The sequence below is a fragment of the Macrotis lagotis genome, chromosome 5, assembly GCF_037893015.1.
Source record: "Macrotis lagotis isolate mMagLag1 chromosome 5, bilby.v1.9.chrom.fasta, whole genome shotgun sequence".
Taxonomy (NCBI): domain Eukaryota; kingdom Metazoa; phylum Chordata; class Mammalia; order Peramelemorphia; family Peramelidae; genus Macrotis; species Macrotis lagotis.
Window position 1 is genome coordinate 225,247,050 of NC_133662.1, and position 18,953 is coordinate 225,266,002.

The window sequence follows — 18,953 nt, forward strand, 5'->3', positions numbered from 1 at the left end:
CAGATGAGAATTTCTACCACTACTCTAAGCCCGGAGCTGTTGCATAGCCCCTTTGTGGGATCTCTCCAGCTTCATCAAAGGCTATGCATGTGTCATATAAATTAAAGATTTGTTTTTTAGACAATCTAAACTGTCATTTTTGAACTTGTGCACATTTGAATGCAGTGTAATTTGTGAAAATGATTATTTAAAGAGATTCAGGATAACAGCTTTTGTGTTGGGGGGTGGGTGGGCATGTAATTTCCTTACAGGTTGTTTTTAATTTAATAATGGTTTTCTGGACAATGTTCTGGTATTTGGCACCAGTACAATGAATTTGTCATTAAATTCGTAAGATGTTGATCACATGACTCTAGCTGCAGTATTTGTCATTGAAAGTTTGTATTCTGATCAATCCAAATACACTTGTTCTCCTATGCTCAAAGGGGGGGGGGGGGAGTTCTCCAAACAATTGACTGGTGGGCGCTTCAGAGGATTTCAAAAACAGGTCATTCAGTGTCTCACTCTTGTCACAGAAATCTGGAAGAAAGAACAAATGCTGAGTTAAGGTCAACACATTCAGCTTCTATTTCTTGAACCCACACTCTAGGCAAGGCATTGCTGAGATGTAAGTTGAATAAATTGAATATTGAAGAATGGATGTTCACTTTTTTAAGATCTCTGTCTTTCCGTCCAGGAGAAGGAAGCCACATTGTGCTTGCCTTTCTTATTCATTCCTATTTCTGAATTATTTTCCTCTTTCTCAAGTTGACTTGCTGGAAGAAAACAAAAGGACTACAGCTAATTTTATAGTTTGAGAAAAATCTCATCATCTAGAGATAATGATTTTTTAATTCAAGTTAATAGTGCAAGGTTAGGTCTTCCTAAAACGAGCCAGCTCTCTTATGTCAGAAGGGATTAGAGATATTTTCCTACTAACCTCAAGAAAACTCATTAAGAATTTTGAGGGTGGGAATGGAAAGAGAAGGAATGGTTGAGAAAGTGATACTGCCTTCTTTTATTGGTCAACATTTTATTGCTTAACATGAGGGTTCAATTGAAGTCCCAACAAAGCCAACCAATGCTCTTCATTTGTTTAGTGTTTTATTGGTGCTTTTTCTCTTTTATGTCAGTCATTTCTAAACTTTAAATTCTAAATTCAGTACCTTCCCTGCAGTCTAATAATATATAATATTAGTAGTAGTAGCCTTTCTTCTCTCTGTGGGGTAGGAGGTTTGCCTTACCTGTGAATGATTCTTTTATTTTCATTGTTATGGTCATTGTATACATTGTTCTTTCAGTTCAGCTTTTCTTGCATCATTTCATATAAATCTCATGCTTCTCATTTTTTTTTGATGTTTTATGTTGTTCAACAATATTGTATTCATATGCTTTTTTTTAGCCATTCCTTAGTTGAAAGACAAATGCTTCATTTCCAGTTCTTTACTATCACAAAGAGTGCTACTGTGAATAATTCGATATATGTTGGACTTTTGTTTCTTTATTTGACTCCCATGTGGTATATGCCCAATAGTGGAATAACAGGGTCCAAAGATTTGGACATTAAATAGTACTATAGTTTCCCCATGCTCTCCCCTCCCCTTCCCTCTTCTACCCCTTTCCCTAAAAACTTCCATATAATAACTTTTTAAAGATAAAAAAGGAAAAAAAATCAATAAAAATGACCTGATACATCAAGAAAATGTGAAATATGTATACCCAACTAGTGGACCTCCCATCTCTACAAAGAGGTAGAGTAGAATCTTCTTAGATCTCTTCTTTGGATCCCTGATTGTTCTTTGCAATTTTTTTAAACAGTCACTTCTGACTTTTTTTTAAATGGTTTTTTCCTTTTACATTAGAATAAACATTATGTATATTTTCCTGGTTCTTAACTTTTCTTGCATTAGTAATCTCTGCTTCTCATTATATTCATGTATCCCATTTTGTTTAGCCATTCCTCAATAAGTGAATATCTGTTTCCAATTTTGTATTAAGGGGGCTGACTTTTTGTTATCCTCATGTGGATATCAGAACTCTAGAGAAAGACTAAAATTGCTATAGTTTGGGACATTTTCATTTCCCTGTAGCCTACTTTTATGGTAGACTGATGAGATTTTTCAGACCATATCTATGTTGGTTTCTGTGTCCTGGTTAAAAGGAAACTGGAAGGCATTTGAGTGGTCCTTGAGAGAAGAGCTATGCACAGAGAGCCCAGTCTTACAATCATTCAGTTAGTGCTGTCTGCCCTGAGCAGGCCAGAATCTAATGGAGTTCATGTTCCTAGACCGATAGTGACTTACAGAGATAATTGTTGACCAACTATAGCTGTCCCACTTTTTTCTATAAAACTAAATTTTAATTTCAGTGATTTCACTAATATCTTGGATACCTGAAGGCTCTGTAATTTAATTAACTGGATTCTACCAAAACAGTTTACAACCCTGATGACTTGGTAGATGGTCTTTAGGAATGGCTGAGGCCTAAAGTTTCATCATTCTGAGGCCAGCCTGTTTGATGTTGAACCTCTAGGACCTTAGCTAAGCTGGTCCTGGGTTGACATAGTTCATCATTTTGTACTTCACAGTTGGCATTGCCTTGGTGACTGCTGCCACCAGGTAAGTGACTATCTAGGGTCCTATGGACCACCCTGATTGTTTTTCCCCCTTTAAGATGTCCATAAATGGAATGTCTCCAGGAGCACTAGGTACTTCATTGTTAGAGACTTTCAAGCCAAATGAATGCTTATAGGTTGTGTGTTGTCTTTCTGAAAATAGTTGAGAGCAGAAGGCCTCTGAGGTCTCTTAGAACATTTTTACATCTGTGGAGAAATTGCCCTTTAGAATTTGTTCAATAATGTCTCAAACTGCAGAGTTTGAGTAGAAAAAATTCATTGGATTTAGCACTTAATAGATGGTTGGCAGGGTTTTAGCAGTTTGACAATTAGTGGGATTGGAGGCCCACTTGCAAAAATTAAGGAAAAGAAGAGTAGGAGATGAGAAATAACAGCGATGACATTTCCCTTTCTAAGAATTTGATTGTGAAAGGTAAATGAGATTGAAGATAGTAGTTGAGGTCATGGTAAGGTCCAGTTTATAAAGAGATGGTCGTTCAGGAGAACAAGTATGAGTGAATTTGTGAATTTACTGGAATGTTACAAGAGGGAGAAAGAACGGGTAAGAAGCTGACCTGTCTCCTGTTATCCTTATTTGCTTCAAAGTGACTGCTGCACCAGGAGACGGATTACCAAACCCAATTTAGGCTAAACTCCTTGACTAATCTCCAATGAATTCCAAGAATGGAGACTCTGACCAGGGCCTCTTTGCCTGGATTAGCCATCCTAGATCCCTACACTCCCCAGAATGGCTATTGGAAAACCCCTCTCCTTCTGGAAATCTCTTGCAGCCCTGCCCAGTATGGCAGACTTTGATTCCACTCGTTTGGTTGACACATTCAGATTCCTACCATCCCCAAGCTTTCACTTCCAAGTAGAAAATGTATGGACAGTTATAACGTCAATGACTCCCTGGATCTTCCCCTTTTGGAGAACAGCACCAAAAAGATTTGGGCTTGCCCTGCCTTGCCCCTGATGCCTGTTTCCCCCAAGCCTCTCTTTGATCTAATGGTCTAAAAATGCTCTCAAAGCTGCCAACATTTTATTTTTAAAAAAAAGTTTGTTTTCCCCCCCCTCCAATGAGCTATTAATCTACCACCTTCCCATTAGGGCAAAAGTGAGGAAAAGAACTTTTGTAACATGTACAGTCAAGTTTTCACCAAAAAAAAGTAAGGCGTGTGAATGATATATGAAAAAATTGTGATTGAAGAGAAACTTCAGTTTGTGTCAGATGAAATAACACAGTAATACATCCATACTCATGAATTTCATAACTTGTCAAACACAGTACTTGTTGCATTTTGAAGAGAAAAAATAATGCTCACCACCTCCCCACTCCTCTCTGGATGAAACGGGTTAACCATTCAACAGTCCTAGCAGAACCTCAGGCTTGAACCTCACTTGCTCATTGTTTGGACTTGGATTGGATCAGAGTGAATGTAAATAGAAATTATTTCTACCTCGACCAGAAAACTTAAGGGCACACCCCCTCCCAGATTATTATTTTTTTTAACTATGAAAAAGTCTTAATTATTTGCCTCTATCACTGAGAAACCCATATGGTCTTGCCCTCTGAGTTTAAGCAACAGTCCTTCCTGACCTGTTTGCCTATCTTTCTCTTTGTACCTAGTCTTAATCACTGAATGGGCTTTGACTCAGTCAAACTGATCTGGAAAAGACAGCTTTAAAAGGCCAAAGGCTCCCACTGCATCCTAGGCCATCTCTAGTCCTCCTGATCCATATCTAGTCACTGGAGGAGAAAGTGAAGCTAGTGACTTTGCAGAGCATCCCTTTCAGTTGAATCCAATTCATTTGTCTGTCATGGCCTCAACTCCCTGCTGTCATGATGGTCTTTGAGAACATTATACCAGGAACTCCTCTCAGTACAAGTAAAGTGAAGTTAAATTTTTATTTTATTTTACAGAATTGCTTTTTTATCCAAGTCTATTTAGTTTTAAGGTAGAAGAGGGTACAAACTTTCATACAAGCAACAAGATAGCAATCTATTTGCTTGTTTGTTTCTTTATCTTTAAGTTTTTGCAAGATAAATGGGGTTAGGGGCTTGCCTAAGGCCACACAGCTAGGTAATTATTTTTTTTTAATTTTTTTTTTTGCCAGGCAGTGTGGTTAAGTGATTTGTCCAAGGCCACACAGCTAGGTAATTATTAAGTGTCTGAGACCAGATTTGAACCCAGGTACTTCTGACTCCAGGGCTGGTGCTTTATCCACTAAGCCACCTAGCCACCCCAACAGCTAGGTAATTATTAAGTGTCTGAGGCAGGATTTGAACTCAGGTACTCCTGACTCCAGGGCCGGTGCTCTATCCACTGTACCACCTAGCTGCCCCAAGATGGCAATCTAGACATTTTCTCCAGTCCCCATGCTCTCTCAAACCTCCCCAAAACAGAAATGTGCCAGAAATAAAGCAACATTAGTTATTTCCATGATCTAGGACATCAAAATCCAAAAGAAGATTTAGGAAAAAACAACGAACAATTACCAACAAAACCCAGCAGCAAGAAATAAATTCCATTTAAAGTAACTACAGACAACATAAAATACTTGGGAGTCTACCTGCCAAGACAAACCCAGAAACTATATGAACACAATTACAAAATACTTTTCACATCTAAATAATTAGATCTAAATAATTAGAAAAATATCAATTGCTCAGAAATAGACTGAGCTAATATGATAAAAAGAATTCTACCTAGATTAAATTACTTATTCAGTGCTGTACCAATCCAATTAACAAAATTATTTCATAGAGCTAGGGGAAAAGTAACAAAGTTCATCTGGAAAAAACAAAAAGGCAAGGCTATCAAGGGAATTAATGAAATAAAAAAATGGAAAGGAAGGTGACCTAGTTACATCAGATCTAAGCTATAATATAAAGTGGCAGGCATAAAAACTGGTACTAATCAATGGAATAGATTAAGTACAAAAGAAACAGTAGTAAATGACTATAGGAAAATTCTAAGGCTTCCAAGGTATACTATTTGCACTTTTTTAAAACTTTTTTTTTCTTTCATGGTTTTTCAGTCCCTTTAGGTCTGATTCTTCTTTGACAACATGACTGATAGGGAAAATATGTTAAAACATGATTGTCTATGTTTAACCTATATCTGATTACTTAATGTCATGGGGAAGGGGAGGGAGGTCAAAAAATGTGAAAATCAAGGCAGCTAGGTGGTGCAGTGGATAGAGCACCAGTCCCGGAGTCAGCAGTACCTGAGTTCAAATCTGGCCTCAGACACTTACTAATTACCTAGCTGTGTGGCCTTGGGCAAGCCACTTAACCCCATTGCCTTGTTAAAAAAAAAAACTAAAAAAAGAAGTGAAAATCAAAAGTTTACAAAAAGATGAATGTTGAAAACTATCTTTGCATGTCATTGGAAAAAATAAAATATCATTCAAATAAATTCCCTCAACAATCCAGAAACTGAATGTTCACTCATTCAGGATATCTCCCCATCTCTCTCTTTCTACCAGCATTGAGGCAGCACTAGCAAAACCAAGGACAAAGCAGAACCTTCATCAAACCCCTTCCATACATGTCCCTCCTAGTGCCCTGGAGAACAGTGAGTGGAATAGATTTCTAGGATAGGAGACCACATGTAGGGAACTCTGCACACTCCACCAAAGGCGAGGAAAGCCCAGCATCCAACTGAAGTCAATTCTGATCACCCAAAAGGCAATTGAGGCAGAGACCTTTGTTGACCATCCTTGCTTGGATTGCCTGGTGTGTGAGGAAACTTAATCAGAGGGAAGTCAAAAGTCAGTGATGAGGGAAATAAGGCAGCATGGGCACTGAAACTGCCAAAGATCCCAGGAAGGAATCTCAAAGACCTTAAACATAAATAATAATAAAAAGGAAAAATAGTAATGGCAGAAAGAAATATGATTGCTAAATCTAGTAAATGGGTTTAGGCATCTGTGGATAAATACTGCATAACTAAAGGAAATGATTCAACAATTTATGAGCAGAGGAGCTTGGAGCCTCAATATATGTCCCTAAGGGGTTTAAAAAAAGAAAAGAGAATTACTAGAGTAGAATTTGTGTCCTTCACAGTAAAAAGAATAGAATGAAAAAAAAAAACCTGAGGATATAATGGCAAGTCTCATCAAAAAAACAAAAAGAGAACAATACATTGGAAATGCAAATAGAGCAAAAATCAATATTAAACCTCTAAGCTAAATGAATGGATATAGAAAGCAGGACACATAGAGACAATCTAAGGATCAAATGTCTCCCAGAAGAATATTGCAGGACAAAAAAACCTTGTCACCACAATGAAGGAAAAATAGAAGAAAATTGTCCAGAGCTTCTGAACATAGAAAATGAAATTCCAAAAGAAAGAACCCAAGGCTGTAAATTCCAAGACACATTAAGTCAAACAATTCAGAAACAAGTTTTTTAGGTCATCAGGAGAAATACCTTCAAAAACAAATGACACTCAAAAACAGACACTCAAATAATACCAGACTATTCTGCATCTACTAGAAAAAGGAGGGAATAGAATGAGTTCCGAAGAGCAGTGGAGCTGAACTTGAAGTCAAAGGGGACTTAGGTAGCAAAATCTGTACTTCACTGTTCAGGATAGATGTTCAAGAGTGAAGAAGCTTTAGAAAGAAAACCAGAATTGAAGAAATCATTTCTATCTCAAACACCTAGAAATAGGAGTGAATAAATGAAGACTGGGACTACATTACAACATGGGGGGGGGGGTTGAGGAAAGGGTAGGAAGGAAGCACAGGGAAGAGAGGATGCACTGGTGTCAAACTCACGGCTAGTAAGGAGGGAAAGGTGACCTTTGGTTTCAGAAAGAGAAAAGGCTATATGGGATTGTGAGGAAGAAAAAAAAGGAAGACTTTCTTGGGAGTTAGGAAGGAGTTCTACTCCTGTGGGTGAAGAGACATGAGGAATTTATACTACATAAAGTCGGGGGGGGGGGGTTGATGCCTGAAAAGACTACTTGTCCTGGGATAGAGGGAGTCGGATCCCTTGGGGACAACTGGCACCTGAAGGAGTGGAAAAAGTATGGACCCAAGGGGGAGATTTCTAGGCAAATTTGGGGGAAAGGGTCAACAAGAGATGATATCAGTCAAGGAAGGAGTGAAGAAGGGATGTGCCCTGCCATGGAGTGGGGTTCTCTCTGATACCTGCAATAATCGTCATTCTGAGAATGAGGCAAAATAGAAAAAAGGAATCCATGGAGCAAGCTCTTCAAGGCAGTGGAAGAAATCACCTAGAGAGCAGAGTCTAGAATGAATGCCTTGATTGAAGAATATTGAGAAGAGAGAGAGACCAGATGATTATAAGGGTCATGAATTAGAGAATGAAAGTCTAAAGTAAACAAAAAAGATAATAAAAAGTCAAATCCTTTTTTCAAAAGGGATACAAAATTTAAATGATAAAAAAAACCCAATAAACAGGACTACTTAGAGTGGAGGAGAGGAAGGGGGAATCTACCTGACTGAGAAGCAAAGAAAGAGTAGAAATAGGTAACCAAATAAAAGTAGAAAGGAACTAATAAAACCCTAAAAAGAAAGGAGTAACAGTTGAGAGGAGGGGATCTAGGTTGAGGGGGAAGAGAATCAGTGGGAACATGGCCACCTAAAAAAATTTAACTGAACATTTATTTTACAGGGGACAGGAAATGATGAATAAAGTCCAATTTTAGAAATATATGGAGGAAAATATAAACCTAACCAACCTCAAATGTGAATATATTAAAATAATATAAAATGTAAAAAATAACATTAAGTAAGAAAACAAAATCCTGAAAAGGAACAAAATTTAAAAGCAAAGATATACACAAAAAAAGTTGATGGAATGGGGGGGGGAAAGCAGCAGTTGTTATGCTATAATAAAGCAAAAAATATTAAAAAAATTTTAAAGATAAATAAGGAAATTGAGCTTTAAGAAGATAGTAGCATAAAAATGACAGGAGATTCTAATACCCTTTTATCAGTTTTAGAAAAGAAAATGTGGAACTCAACACATTTTAAAGTTAAAGGGTTATAGCATCTTCCAAATGGGACAGCAAAAGAATATACATATTTCTCTACATCACATGTAACTTTTATAAGAAATGACCATGTACTAGGCATGAGAAATTGCAAACAAATGTAAAAAAAAAGCTGAAATAAGACTTTCTTTACACACCATAGTGTAATAAAAATAGAAATTGGTTCAGGGGCCACAAATGATTTCTAATAAGAGTGTCTCATCACATTCATATGCCACAGTTTGTTCAGCCATTCCCCAATTGATAGACATCCACCCAGTTTCCAGTTCCTTGTCACTTCAAAAAGAGCTACTATAAATATTTTTGTACATGTGGTTGCTTTTCCCTTTTTTACAATCTCTTTGGGATACAAACTTAATCATGATATTGCTGGATCAAAGAGTATGCTTAGCCCTTTATATATTAAAGATAATCATAATAATGGGAAAATATTCCAGAATTTCTGGGGTGCAGCTAAAACAGTTATCATGAGGGAATTATAGTCTTAGAATTACATATTAATAAAATAGAAAAAAGATCAATTGAAAATAGATTTTAAAAGAATCAATAAAGAAACCAAAATTAAACATATTTTTGTGATAGCTAAGAAGTGGAAACAAAATAAATGCCCATTGATTGGAGAGTGGTTAAATAAAATATGAATATAATGTAATACTACTGCACTAGAAGAAATGATGAATATAGAGAAGTAAGTATATGCAGATTGAAGTAAGCAGAACCAAGAAAACAATATACTGGTAACTACAATAATGTAAATAGAACAACAGACCAAAAAAATTAAAAATACAAAAATTATAAATATCAAGTGGGACTTGAATGATAACCTACTCAACCTATTAACAGCCTGGAAGCAGAACCCCACCTTAACAAAGTGTTAAAATCAAATAGGCTGGGGAAATGAGTAAGCAATGGAAAAAACATAGATTATAGACAGTTACTATGGTCATATGGAAGATCAAAATACACAGAAGATAAAGTCCAAGTTTCTACATCCAAAGGCTCCAAGAAAAAATATAAATTGGGCTTGGACTATGGAAGAATATTTTGAAAAAAGGACTTTGAAAATCAAGTAAGGGAGAAAGAGGAAAAATCTGGAATAGAAAAAGAGAGGCATGTGGGGAAAATCATGAAAACCAAGTCAGCAGCTTGGTGAAGGAGATACAAAAAACACTTAAGAAAATAACATCTTAAAAACCAGACTGGGTCAAATGGAAAGAGAGGTCCAAACAGTCAATGAGGAGAAGAATAGTTTAAAAAACAGAATTAGACAAATGGAAAAGGGGATACAAAAACTCACTGAAGAAAACAATTCCTAAAAAATATAGAACTGAATAAAGGAAATCTGATGACTTTGTGAGAAATCAAGAAATAAAACCAAAAAGAATGATGAAATATCTCATTCACAAAACAATTGACCTGGAAAACAGATTAGTGAACTTACTGAAAGCCATGATCAAAAAAAAAAGCCTAGACAATCATTTTTCAAGAAATTATCCAGGAAAACAGCCCTGATATTCTAAGAAGCAGAGGGTAAAATAGCAACTGAAATAACCCAATGGTCACCTCCTGAAAGAGATCTCAAAATTAAAACTACCAGGAATATCATAGCCAAATTTCAGAGCTCCCAAGTCAAGGAGAATATATTGCAAGCAGCCAGAAAGAAACAGTTCAATTATCATGGAGCCATAGTCAGAATGATACAAGATTTAGCAACTTCTGCATTAAAGGGCTTGGAATATGATATTCTAAAGGAAAAAGAGCTTGGATTATAAAGGTCAACTACCCAGTAAAACTGAACACACTCATTCAAGGACAAAAGATGGACATTCAATGAAACAGGGAAACTTCCAACTTAACTGTTGAGTTAAGTCGGAGTTGAACAGAAGATTTGATATTCAAATACAAGACTTAAGGGAAGCATAAAAAGATAAACAGGAAAGTTAAATCATAATGGACTTAATGATGTTGAACTACGATATTCCTGCATGGGAAGATGGTAACAACTCATGTGAACTTTCTCATTTATTAGGGTAGTTAGAAGCATATGCAATGCACAGGTGGGAGTTAAATTTGAAGGGATGCTATATTAAAAATATGGAGTTAATAATGGGGGAGAGAGGAATATACTGAAAGAGAAAGGGGGCAGGTAGAATGGGGTTAAATTGTTACATAAAAGAGGCAAGAAATAGTTTTTGCTATGAAGTGGAAAGGAGGAGTTTGAAGGGGAGTTGAGAACCTTCCTCTCATCAGAATTAGCTCAGAGAGAAGATAACACACTCATTTGGATATAGAAATTTATCTTATCCTAGAGGAAGGTAGGAGAGGAATGGAATGGGAGAAAGGGGCCAGGAGTGGGGGTAAATGATAGAAGGGAGGGAAGATTATGGGATTGAGTACTCAAATAAAAAACATTTTTGAGGAGAAAATGGGTGAAAGGAGAGAGAGAAGAGTATAAATGGGGATGGGGGAAATAGGATGGAAGGAAATACAGTTAGCAATAGTAACTGTGGGAAAAAATATTGAAACAAGTTTTTCTGATAAAGACTTCATTTCACAGACTTGGAGAACTGAGTAAAATTTTAAAATAAGAGTCATGAGCTAATAAATGATCAAAAGTTTTCAGAATAAGTATATCAAAAGTATCTACATAAATCACTTTAGAGTTTTTGCAAGGCAATTGGGTTAAGTGACTTGCCCACAGCTAGGTAATTATTAAGTGTCTGAGGTCACATTTGAACTCAGGTCCTCCTGATTCCAGGGCCAGTGCTCTATTCACTGCACCACCTAGCTTCCCCCTATTTAAATTCTTTTTTAATATGTCCTCACTATTGACAGAAGTGTGGGTTGGAACAATTCTGAGGTACTATTTTATACCTATTGGATAACTGATCGCAGAAAAAGAAAATGACACGTTGGAAGGGATGTAGAAAAATGAGACATTAATACATAGTTGGAGTTGTGAATGGATTCAACAATTCTGTAGAACATTTTGGAATTATGCTCCAAGGGCTATAAAAACCATGCCTACTCCTTGACCTAGCAATGCTCCCTACTAGATCTGTATTCTGGAAGAGTTAAAAATGGAAAAACAGGAAAGTAAGGACCTATATGTAAACAGATTATTTATAACAGCTCTTTTCTGGTATCAAGGAATGAGTTGAGGAATGACTGAACAAATTGTGGTATGTGACCAAGATGAAATGCTATTTTATTATAAGGGTTAACAGAATGCTTAGCAAAAAACTTACATGAACTGATGTTGTAGGATGATCAGCTGTGAATGACTAACCTTTTCTCAGCAATGCTATGACCCAAGAGAACTCTGAAGGACTTTTTTAAAGAATGCTATCTGTGCCAAAGACAAGAGCTGAAGGTACCTGCATACAAACTGAAGCATATTTTGTAATTTTTCTTGAGGTTTCTTTTTTTCAGAGGGAGTGGTTATGTTTACTTTTACAACATGACTAATGTTTTTTCATGACTAGACATTTTTAACCTATATCAAATAACTTGCTTTCTCAATGAGGGAGAGTGGAGTGGGAGCAAGGGATAGAATTCAGAAATCAAGGTTTTAAAAATGAATGCTGAAACTTGTTTTTTGCAAAGAACTGGGGGGGGGGATACAATTTAACAAAATGAGCAGGCGAATTTCAGAAAAACCTGAGAAGACTTACATGAATTGATGATGAGTGAAATAAGCAGCACCAGGAGACTACTGTACACAGAAATTAGTAATATGTTGATTAACTATGATAGATAAAACAGTGATCAAAGACAATTCTAAAAGACTTGTGATTGCCATCCAGAGAAAGAAATAAAAGTCTGAATATTGTTCAAAGTCAAAGCATATTGTTTTCACTTTTAAAAACTTGATTTTTTTCTTTCCCATGGCTTTTCTCTTTTGTTCTTATTCTTTATAGCAAGACTAATATGGAAATGTGTGTAATATGATTATTCATGTATAACCTATATCAGATTACTTTCTATCTTAGGGCAGGCAAAGGGAAGAGTGGGAAGAAGAAAACTTTACAGGAATGAATGTTTAAAACTATCTTGACATATAATTGAAAAAATAAATTAAACAAAAATAAAATACAACTCAATCACCCTCTACTACCTCAAACCTTTTCTTGATTCCTCACCCTCTGCCAAAGTCTCTTCCTTTCCAAATTTCCAAAGTACCTTATCTTTATCCAATTTTATGTCTTTATTATTAGCTTATATTTATGTTTTGTATGTTTTTATACATACCTGTTACCCCAATACAAAACAAACTTCTTGAAAATCGGCATAGTTTCATTTTTTGCACTTATATTAGAACCTAACACAGGAGCTGATATAGGAGCCAAGAGAAACACTTGCCAATAGATGGGTTTTTGTTGTTGGATCACATTATCATATAGTGTGTATAGTACAGTAGTCTGAGGCTTGATTTAAATCCATGTCTTCCTGACTACAGAGCAGGTATTCTTCTGTTGGAACTCCTAGCAGCCCCTAAAAATGAATCTTTCCCAATTGTGATAGGGATTATTGTTGTTCAGACCTTTTGGTCATACCTGACTCTTTATGAGCCCATTTTGGATTTCTTTATTTTTGGCAAAGATAATGAAGGGGTCTGTCATTTCCTTCCCCAACTCATTTTGTAGATGTGTAAACTGAGGCAAATAGGGTTAAGTGACTTGTCTAGGGGTTACACAACTAGTGTCTGAGACCAGATTTAAAAACTCAAAGAAATGAATGTTCCTGAATCCAGACTTGGAACTTTATCCATTGTGCCCCTACTAACAGGACACAATGCTTGTTGTATTAAAATAAGGTCACCATCTGACAAGCATCCATCTACAAGTGCCAGTTACAAGCTTCTTTTGGTTTCCTCTTCTCCCATCCTACCCTACCCAGCAACACCTTAATAAAAATAAGTTCTAAATTATAAAATGTATTATTTAGTATTATGATTATTATGCTTTGTAAAGTACATTTGATGTAATTTACTTTCACTTATTTCTTTTCTACACCAAAAAACTAAAATCCAGCAAGATGAACTGAGTTGTTCAAGCTCACATGTCCTTTGCTTCTATTCATATTGCTCTGAGCATTAAACCGTACTTTTTTTTTGGTTTCTGTAGTTTGAAATGTTGAAAATGATAGTTCTGCCAACTTCCTTCCTCAATCTCAATGTTCAAAGTTTTGCCTAATAGGATTCTCTAATCTTAATGAATGAGGCAGATCAAACTCTTACCATATTTAAAAATCTCATTAGGGCGAAGGATCTTTATTTTCTGATAAAATACATAAGCTAAGAAAATTTAGCTTTGCATGACATTGGTGCAGTTAATGGTTTTTATGAGTCACTGTTTCAAGAGAAAACTTCAAGGTCTTCCAAGTCAGATAACATAGATGAACCTTATTCAGCAGTAATGGTGTTTTTGGTTTGTTTGTTTGCTTCTTACCTGGACTTCTTAATTTTCTAACCAAAGAAATGATGGATAACAATTGCTACTTTACCTACCACAGATAGAAACCCTACTCCAGCTAAAGCAAAACACCTTATAAGCAGTGACCATTTGGTCACTGTTACAAATGTATTCAGGTGAGTCCTTTCCCATTTAGGGGGAGGGCCACTGTCAATACTTCCTCCAAAACCATACTTCTTACAAAATGGAGGGGCCCATCCATAGTCACAGTGGCAATTTCTATTATTGTTGCAGACTCCTCTCTTGGTACATGTATCTACGGTACAGTCAAAATTAAGAACATTCATATTTGTACAAGTCTTGTTTATAAATAAAAGTCCCTCCCCACAGGCAGTGCCTTCTTTTACTTCTCCAATGTCCAACAGTTTCATGCTTTTCATTGGAATATGATAGTCTATTCCCCAGCAAGTAAGGTTGCCTTGGCTGACAAAATTCATAACTATTGTATAGTGATCTGACAAGGGAGGAATACCCTTGACATTGACACACTGTAGTCTTCCACACAGCACATTATCAGGTTCACACTTGGAATAACTACCAGACATAAACCCACAGTTGCCAAAGCGGTCCCCTTGATTGGCTTCTTCGTAGCAGGCAAGAGGTCCTGATGTTGAACTGTGTCCAAAAAGTCTCTTGCACTGCTGATTCCGAGAGCTGTATGATCCTTTATAACAAAAGCCATGGTCAGAGCATGGGGTGCCATCTTGAATATAGGCATTATAGGGGCACTGCCCAGAGGTGCCATTGCAAAACTCCTCAAGGTCACATTCATTATTTCTGGGCCTACACAGTTTCCCTGCCAACTGAAATCTACAGTTATAGCAGCAAAGACCAGAACCACACTTTGCTCTAGCCGTTAATTTACACATTGGCTCACATCTCTTCCTTACAGTCCTTTGCTGTGCCACAGTCACACTCTTCATTTCCTTCTACCACTTTGTCACCACAAACAGAAACTTTGCTTTTCCCGAGGTCTGGTATATTAGTCATACACTTGGAATAGCTGTTTAACTGATCAAAATACTGAGAGTAACTGCAGTCACTGAGACCTCCATTGCATGGGGTTGGGTCCATTATGCATCTATCAGGACCTGCACACACACATCCATCAGAATCGTCATTTAAACCTATAATATGGCCCAGTGCATGAAGAAACTCAGGAATATTTCTCAAGTCCTTTTCAAAAAGGCTGCTCACCGAGGCACTACTTCCTTTTTCACAGATAGTTCCCGTCTTCACTTGTGTCTTACATGGTCTAGCTAAAATTAAATGTGCTCAATCTGATGGGATACGAGAGTCTAGTTCCTTCTCTTTGTATTTTATAAACTTTTTATAAACTATATGATCCTCAAAGTTGTCAGTGTTCAGTTTGTTCTCACTACACCAGATCTCCATTCCCACCAAATAAATTCAACAGCTGAATGCCTGAAAAATCATGTCTGCCACAGCTATCAATGTAAGGACTTCATTTATGTTAGCAGTCATATTGAGTCCCAAAATTAAATGTCTCCCTAGAGTTTCCACAATAAAGGTCTCTACATACAAAGGGTGTAAATAGGACCAAGAAGACTTGGAGTTAATTGTTAGGTTCTGGTCCTTGGTCAAATAAGGAACTATTTCATCAGTTGCCTGACAGGTGCGACCAGCTGGAACCTTCCTTCTCAGGTGATATGTGTTCAAATGTAGTGGAGTCCTTCAGGGGTTCCATTTGGTAAAGGCTTCCATTTATGTTCAATATCCCTTGGAGTCCCCCAAAACAGGTGTTGAAAGTAGCTAGGGAATTGGGGGCACCCTCCTCATACCCTCCGTAGCTGCAGTCATCAGGGATATAAGGTTGGTCCTCCAGGATGGCTCCCTGCCCGGTGAAGGAGTAAACCCGCAGGTGTCTGGACACCAGGAGCTTCTTGGGGCGAAGGTGGATGACCTGCTTCCTGCCCTCCACGTGCAGGAGGTAAGATGTCCCACCGACCACCTCAGGATGCCCCCCACGGGGACCCAGCAGCCTGGGGATGATTACTTCGTAGGTGGAGAAGAAGTCCTCCCCGGGCTGGATCCTGAAGGTCTGAGTCAGGCAGCCTGGGCCCAGGAGGAGGATGCTCAGGTGGAAAAGGAGGGAACCAGCCAGGTGCGAGACAGTGGCTCCCCCACACCTCATGTCGGCTTCCTCCCCCCTTTCCGCGAAACTGGGGAGCTGCCCCGCCCCGATCTAGGCTGGAGATTTGAAGGAGCTGGAGAAGCACCCCGGGGGCTCCGGGAGCCAACGGTGTAAAGGGCTGGGAGCTGGGCTCCGCTCCTGGGGCGCCTTCCAGAGCACTGACCCAAGCACGCTCCGGGGCGGTTGGGGAGCGGGGGGTGGGCTCGGTGATGCTGTCCGTTGGAGGAGGTCCAGAGGAAGGGGCTGGAGGGATACCAAAAGGCCACGAGAAACCTCCTGGGCCCTGGTGGCGGGGATGGATTGGCTGAAAGGAGCGGCGGGAGCAGAAGGGAACAGGGAGCCAGGTGGAGGAGAAACCACGCTGAAAGCTCGCTAATTAGTCTATCTGTAGGCTAGGTGGCACAGTGGATGGAGCCCTGGAGTCAGGAGTACCTGAGTTCAAATCCGGCCTCAGACAATTAATAATTACCTAGCTGTGTGGCCTTGGGCGAGCCACTTAACCCCATTGCCTTGAAGGAAAAAAAGTCTATCTGTAGCTAGAGCTTAACGACAGAAATGTCTGCAACATCTAGATATCTATCCTCTATCAACATATCTTTCTAGTCATAGGAAGGTCTCTACATCTACCTATAGCTAGACATCTCTATAGATAGCTAGATAGCTATAGATATCTCTATAGATAGCTAGATATATGATAGTTATCCATATGGATATGGTATAGCTTAGGGATATGTACCTAAGCTATACCATATCCATATGGATAACTATCATATATCACATTTGTCAGATCTATAGATATGGATATCTACTATAGCCATATATCAGGGAGATAGCTCCATGCTGTGAACACATCATTATCATATATATGATATGTGCTATATTTGGTACAATTTTAAGGAGAAGGAAAAATGGAAATGGCTTGAAGAGACTAATATGCAGATACAGAGGGCTTACTTACCAGCTTGGATTTTGGAGACTCACTTACCAGCTCAGATGATGGAAGCAAGTGAAGGTAGCAGAGGATGCATACAAAAGAATAGCATTGTACTATAATGATAATGATGTTCAAGATAAACAGAAACTGGAGGGCTAAATGAACAAGAAAAAAGGTTTATGTAAAGCTATTGGGGGTGGGAAATCAGATTTGATGATGATCTATGATCTATGATCCTTGACCTAGAATTGGAAAGGACATTAGAGATCATCTAGTCCAACACTTATTTTACAGAAAAGGAAATGGCCACCCAGGAAGTTTAAGTTCAATATAGCACAAAGAGTAAATAGTGAAGCCAGGACATGAACTCCAGACCTGTGACTCCAGTTCCAACCCATTTTCCTGCTGTAGTACAATAAAAGGGAAAGACAAGTTTGCTCGAAATTCCTAGGACAATAATGAATGATAAAACAGAGAAGAAAAAATTATGCTTAATTTAGATAGCCCCTTTGGAGAGAGAGTCAGTCATCACCACCAACTGCCAGGCAGTTGTCACCCACCTGATGAGAAGACCAACACAAAACTGAGGCAGCAGGGCACCATGAAGGAGAGATGGGAGATAGCATGAGCTAAGTTAATCAAACCACCACCTTCACTTTGGCTACAATCATCCCTTAGATTCTAATGGAGACAGGAGAGGATCTTGAAACAAAGAGACAGTATTCCCCCAAACCATTGAACCTGCTTGTAGTTCAGCCCCCATAGCCATCACTGAGGGGAGAAAAATTTGTGGAGAAGGAGGCTCCCTTTCCCCATTATCACCAGCAAAACTGTTTACCAATGATCACCAATAGGCAGAAGAGCCCTAGTAATAGCAAGACTACCAGTTCACCTCTCAGCTAAGACCTCCTAGCCAAATAGCTCTTATGTAAAGAAGTTAGTCATCCCCACCAATTCCAAATTCTCTTTCTCCTCCTCTCTTGAAAAGATAAGAAAAACAAAAACTCATTAGAAACACAGGAAAATAAGTTCCACATTAGCCATGTTCCCAGAAAAGGTGGGGGAAGAAGGAGAGAGAAAAAAAGAGAAGGGGAAGTGAGAAAAAGAAGGAAAAAGAAATATGCTTCTTTCTGTATTCTCAGTCTATCATCTCTGTATCTGGAAGGGGACAGCATATTCATTTTAAGTCCTTTGGAATTGTGATGAGTCATTTTATTGATTAGAATTCTTTTTTTTATTTATTTTTTCAACTACATAAAAAGATTCATTCAACATTCATATTTTTTGTAAGGTTTGAGTTCCCCATTTTTCTTCTCTTCCTCTTGATAGCAATCTAATATAGATTATACATGTGATGATGTTTATCCTTCACTCTTGAAGATGACCATCATTATATCAGGAAGGTGATGCCATGACAAACACATGAATTGGATTTGAGTGAGGGGATTCTATGCTAAGTCACCAGGCTCACTTTCTCCTCCAGAACCATATAGATCCAATGACCAAATATGAACTAGTACAACCAGAGATAGCCCTGGATTTGAGGAAATTAGAGTTAAGTGACTTGCCCAACCAAGGTCACACAGCTCATCAGTGTCAAATATCTGAGACTAGTTTCAAAGTTCATCTTCCTGACTCCAAAGCCAGTGCTCTGTACACTGTGCCACCTAGCTGCCTATATATATATATATATATATATATATATATATATATATATATATATATATATATATATATATATATATGACATACCTGTGTTAAACCT

General features: G+C 37.9%; 2 protein-coding genes across 2 annotated transcripts; both read right to left on the reverse strand.

Moving 5' to 3' along the window:
• Nucleotides 1–204: 204 nt before the first annotated feature.
• LOC141488486 (disintegrin and metalloproteinase domain-containing protein 30-like) lies at nt 205–16,466 on the reverse strand. Its single transcript, XM_074188579.1, has 2 exons — nt 15,902–16,466; nt 205–519 (listed from the first exon to the last, which is right to left on the reverse strand). Exons 1-2 carry the CDS (start codon nt 16,252–16,254, stop codon nt 510–512), a joined length of 363 nt encoding a protein of 120 aa, XP_074044680.1. The 5' UTR covers nt 16,255–16,466; the 3' UTR covers nt 205–509.
• On the reverse strand, nt 13,900–15,173 carry LOC141488484 (disintegrin and metalloproteinase domain-containing protein 30-like). Its single transcript, XM_074188578.1, is given in 2 exon segments — nt 13,900–14,978; nt 14,980–15,173. Coding segments are annotated over 2 exon segments (1,080 nt in total). The 3' UTR covers nt 13,900–14,092.
• Nucleotides 16,467–18,953: the final 2,487 nt, after the last annotated feature.

Coding starts and splice junctions, on each gene's coding strand:
- LOC141488486 (XM_074188579.1), bottom strand. CDS start 16,254: ATGAGGTGTGGGGGAGCCACTGTCTCGCACCTGGCTGGTTCCCTCCTT.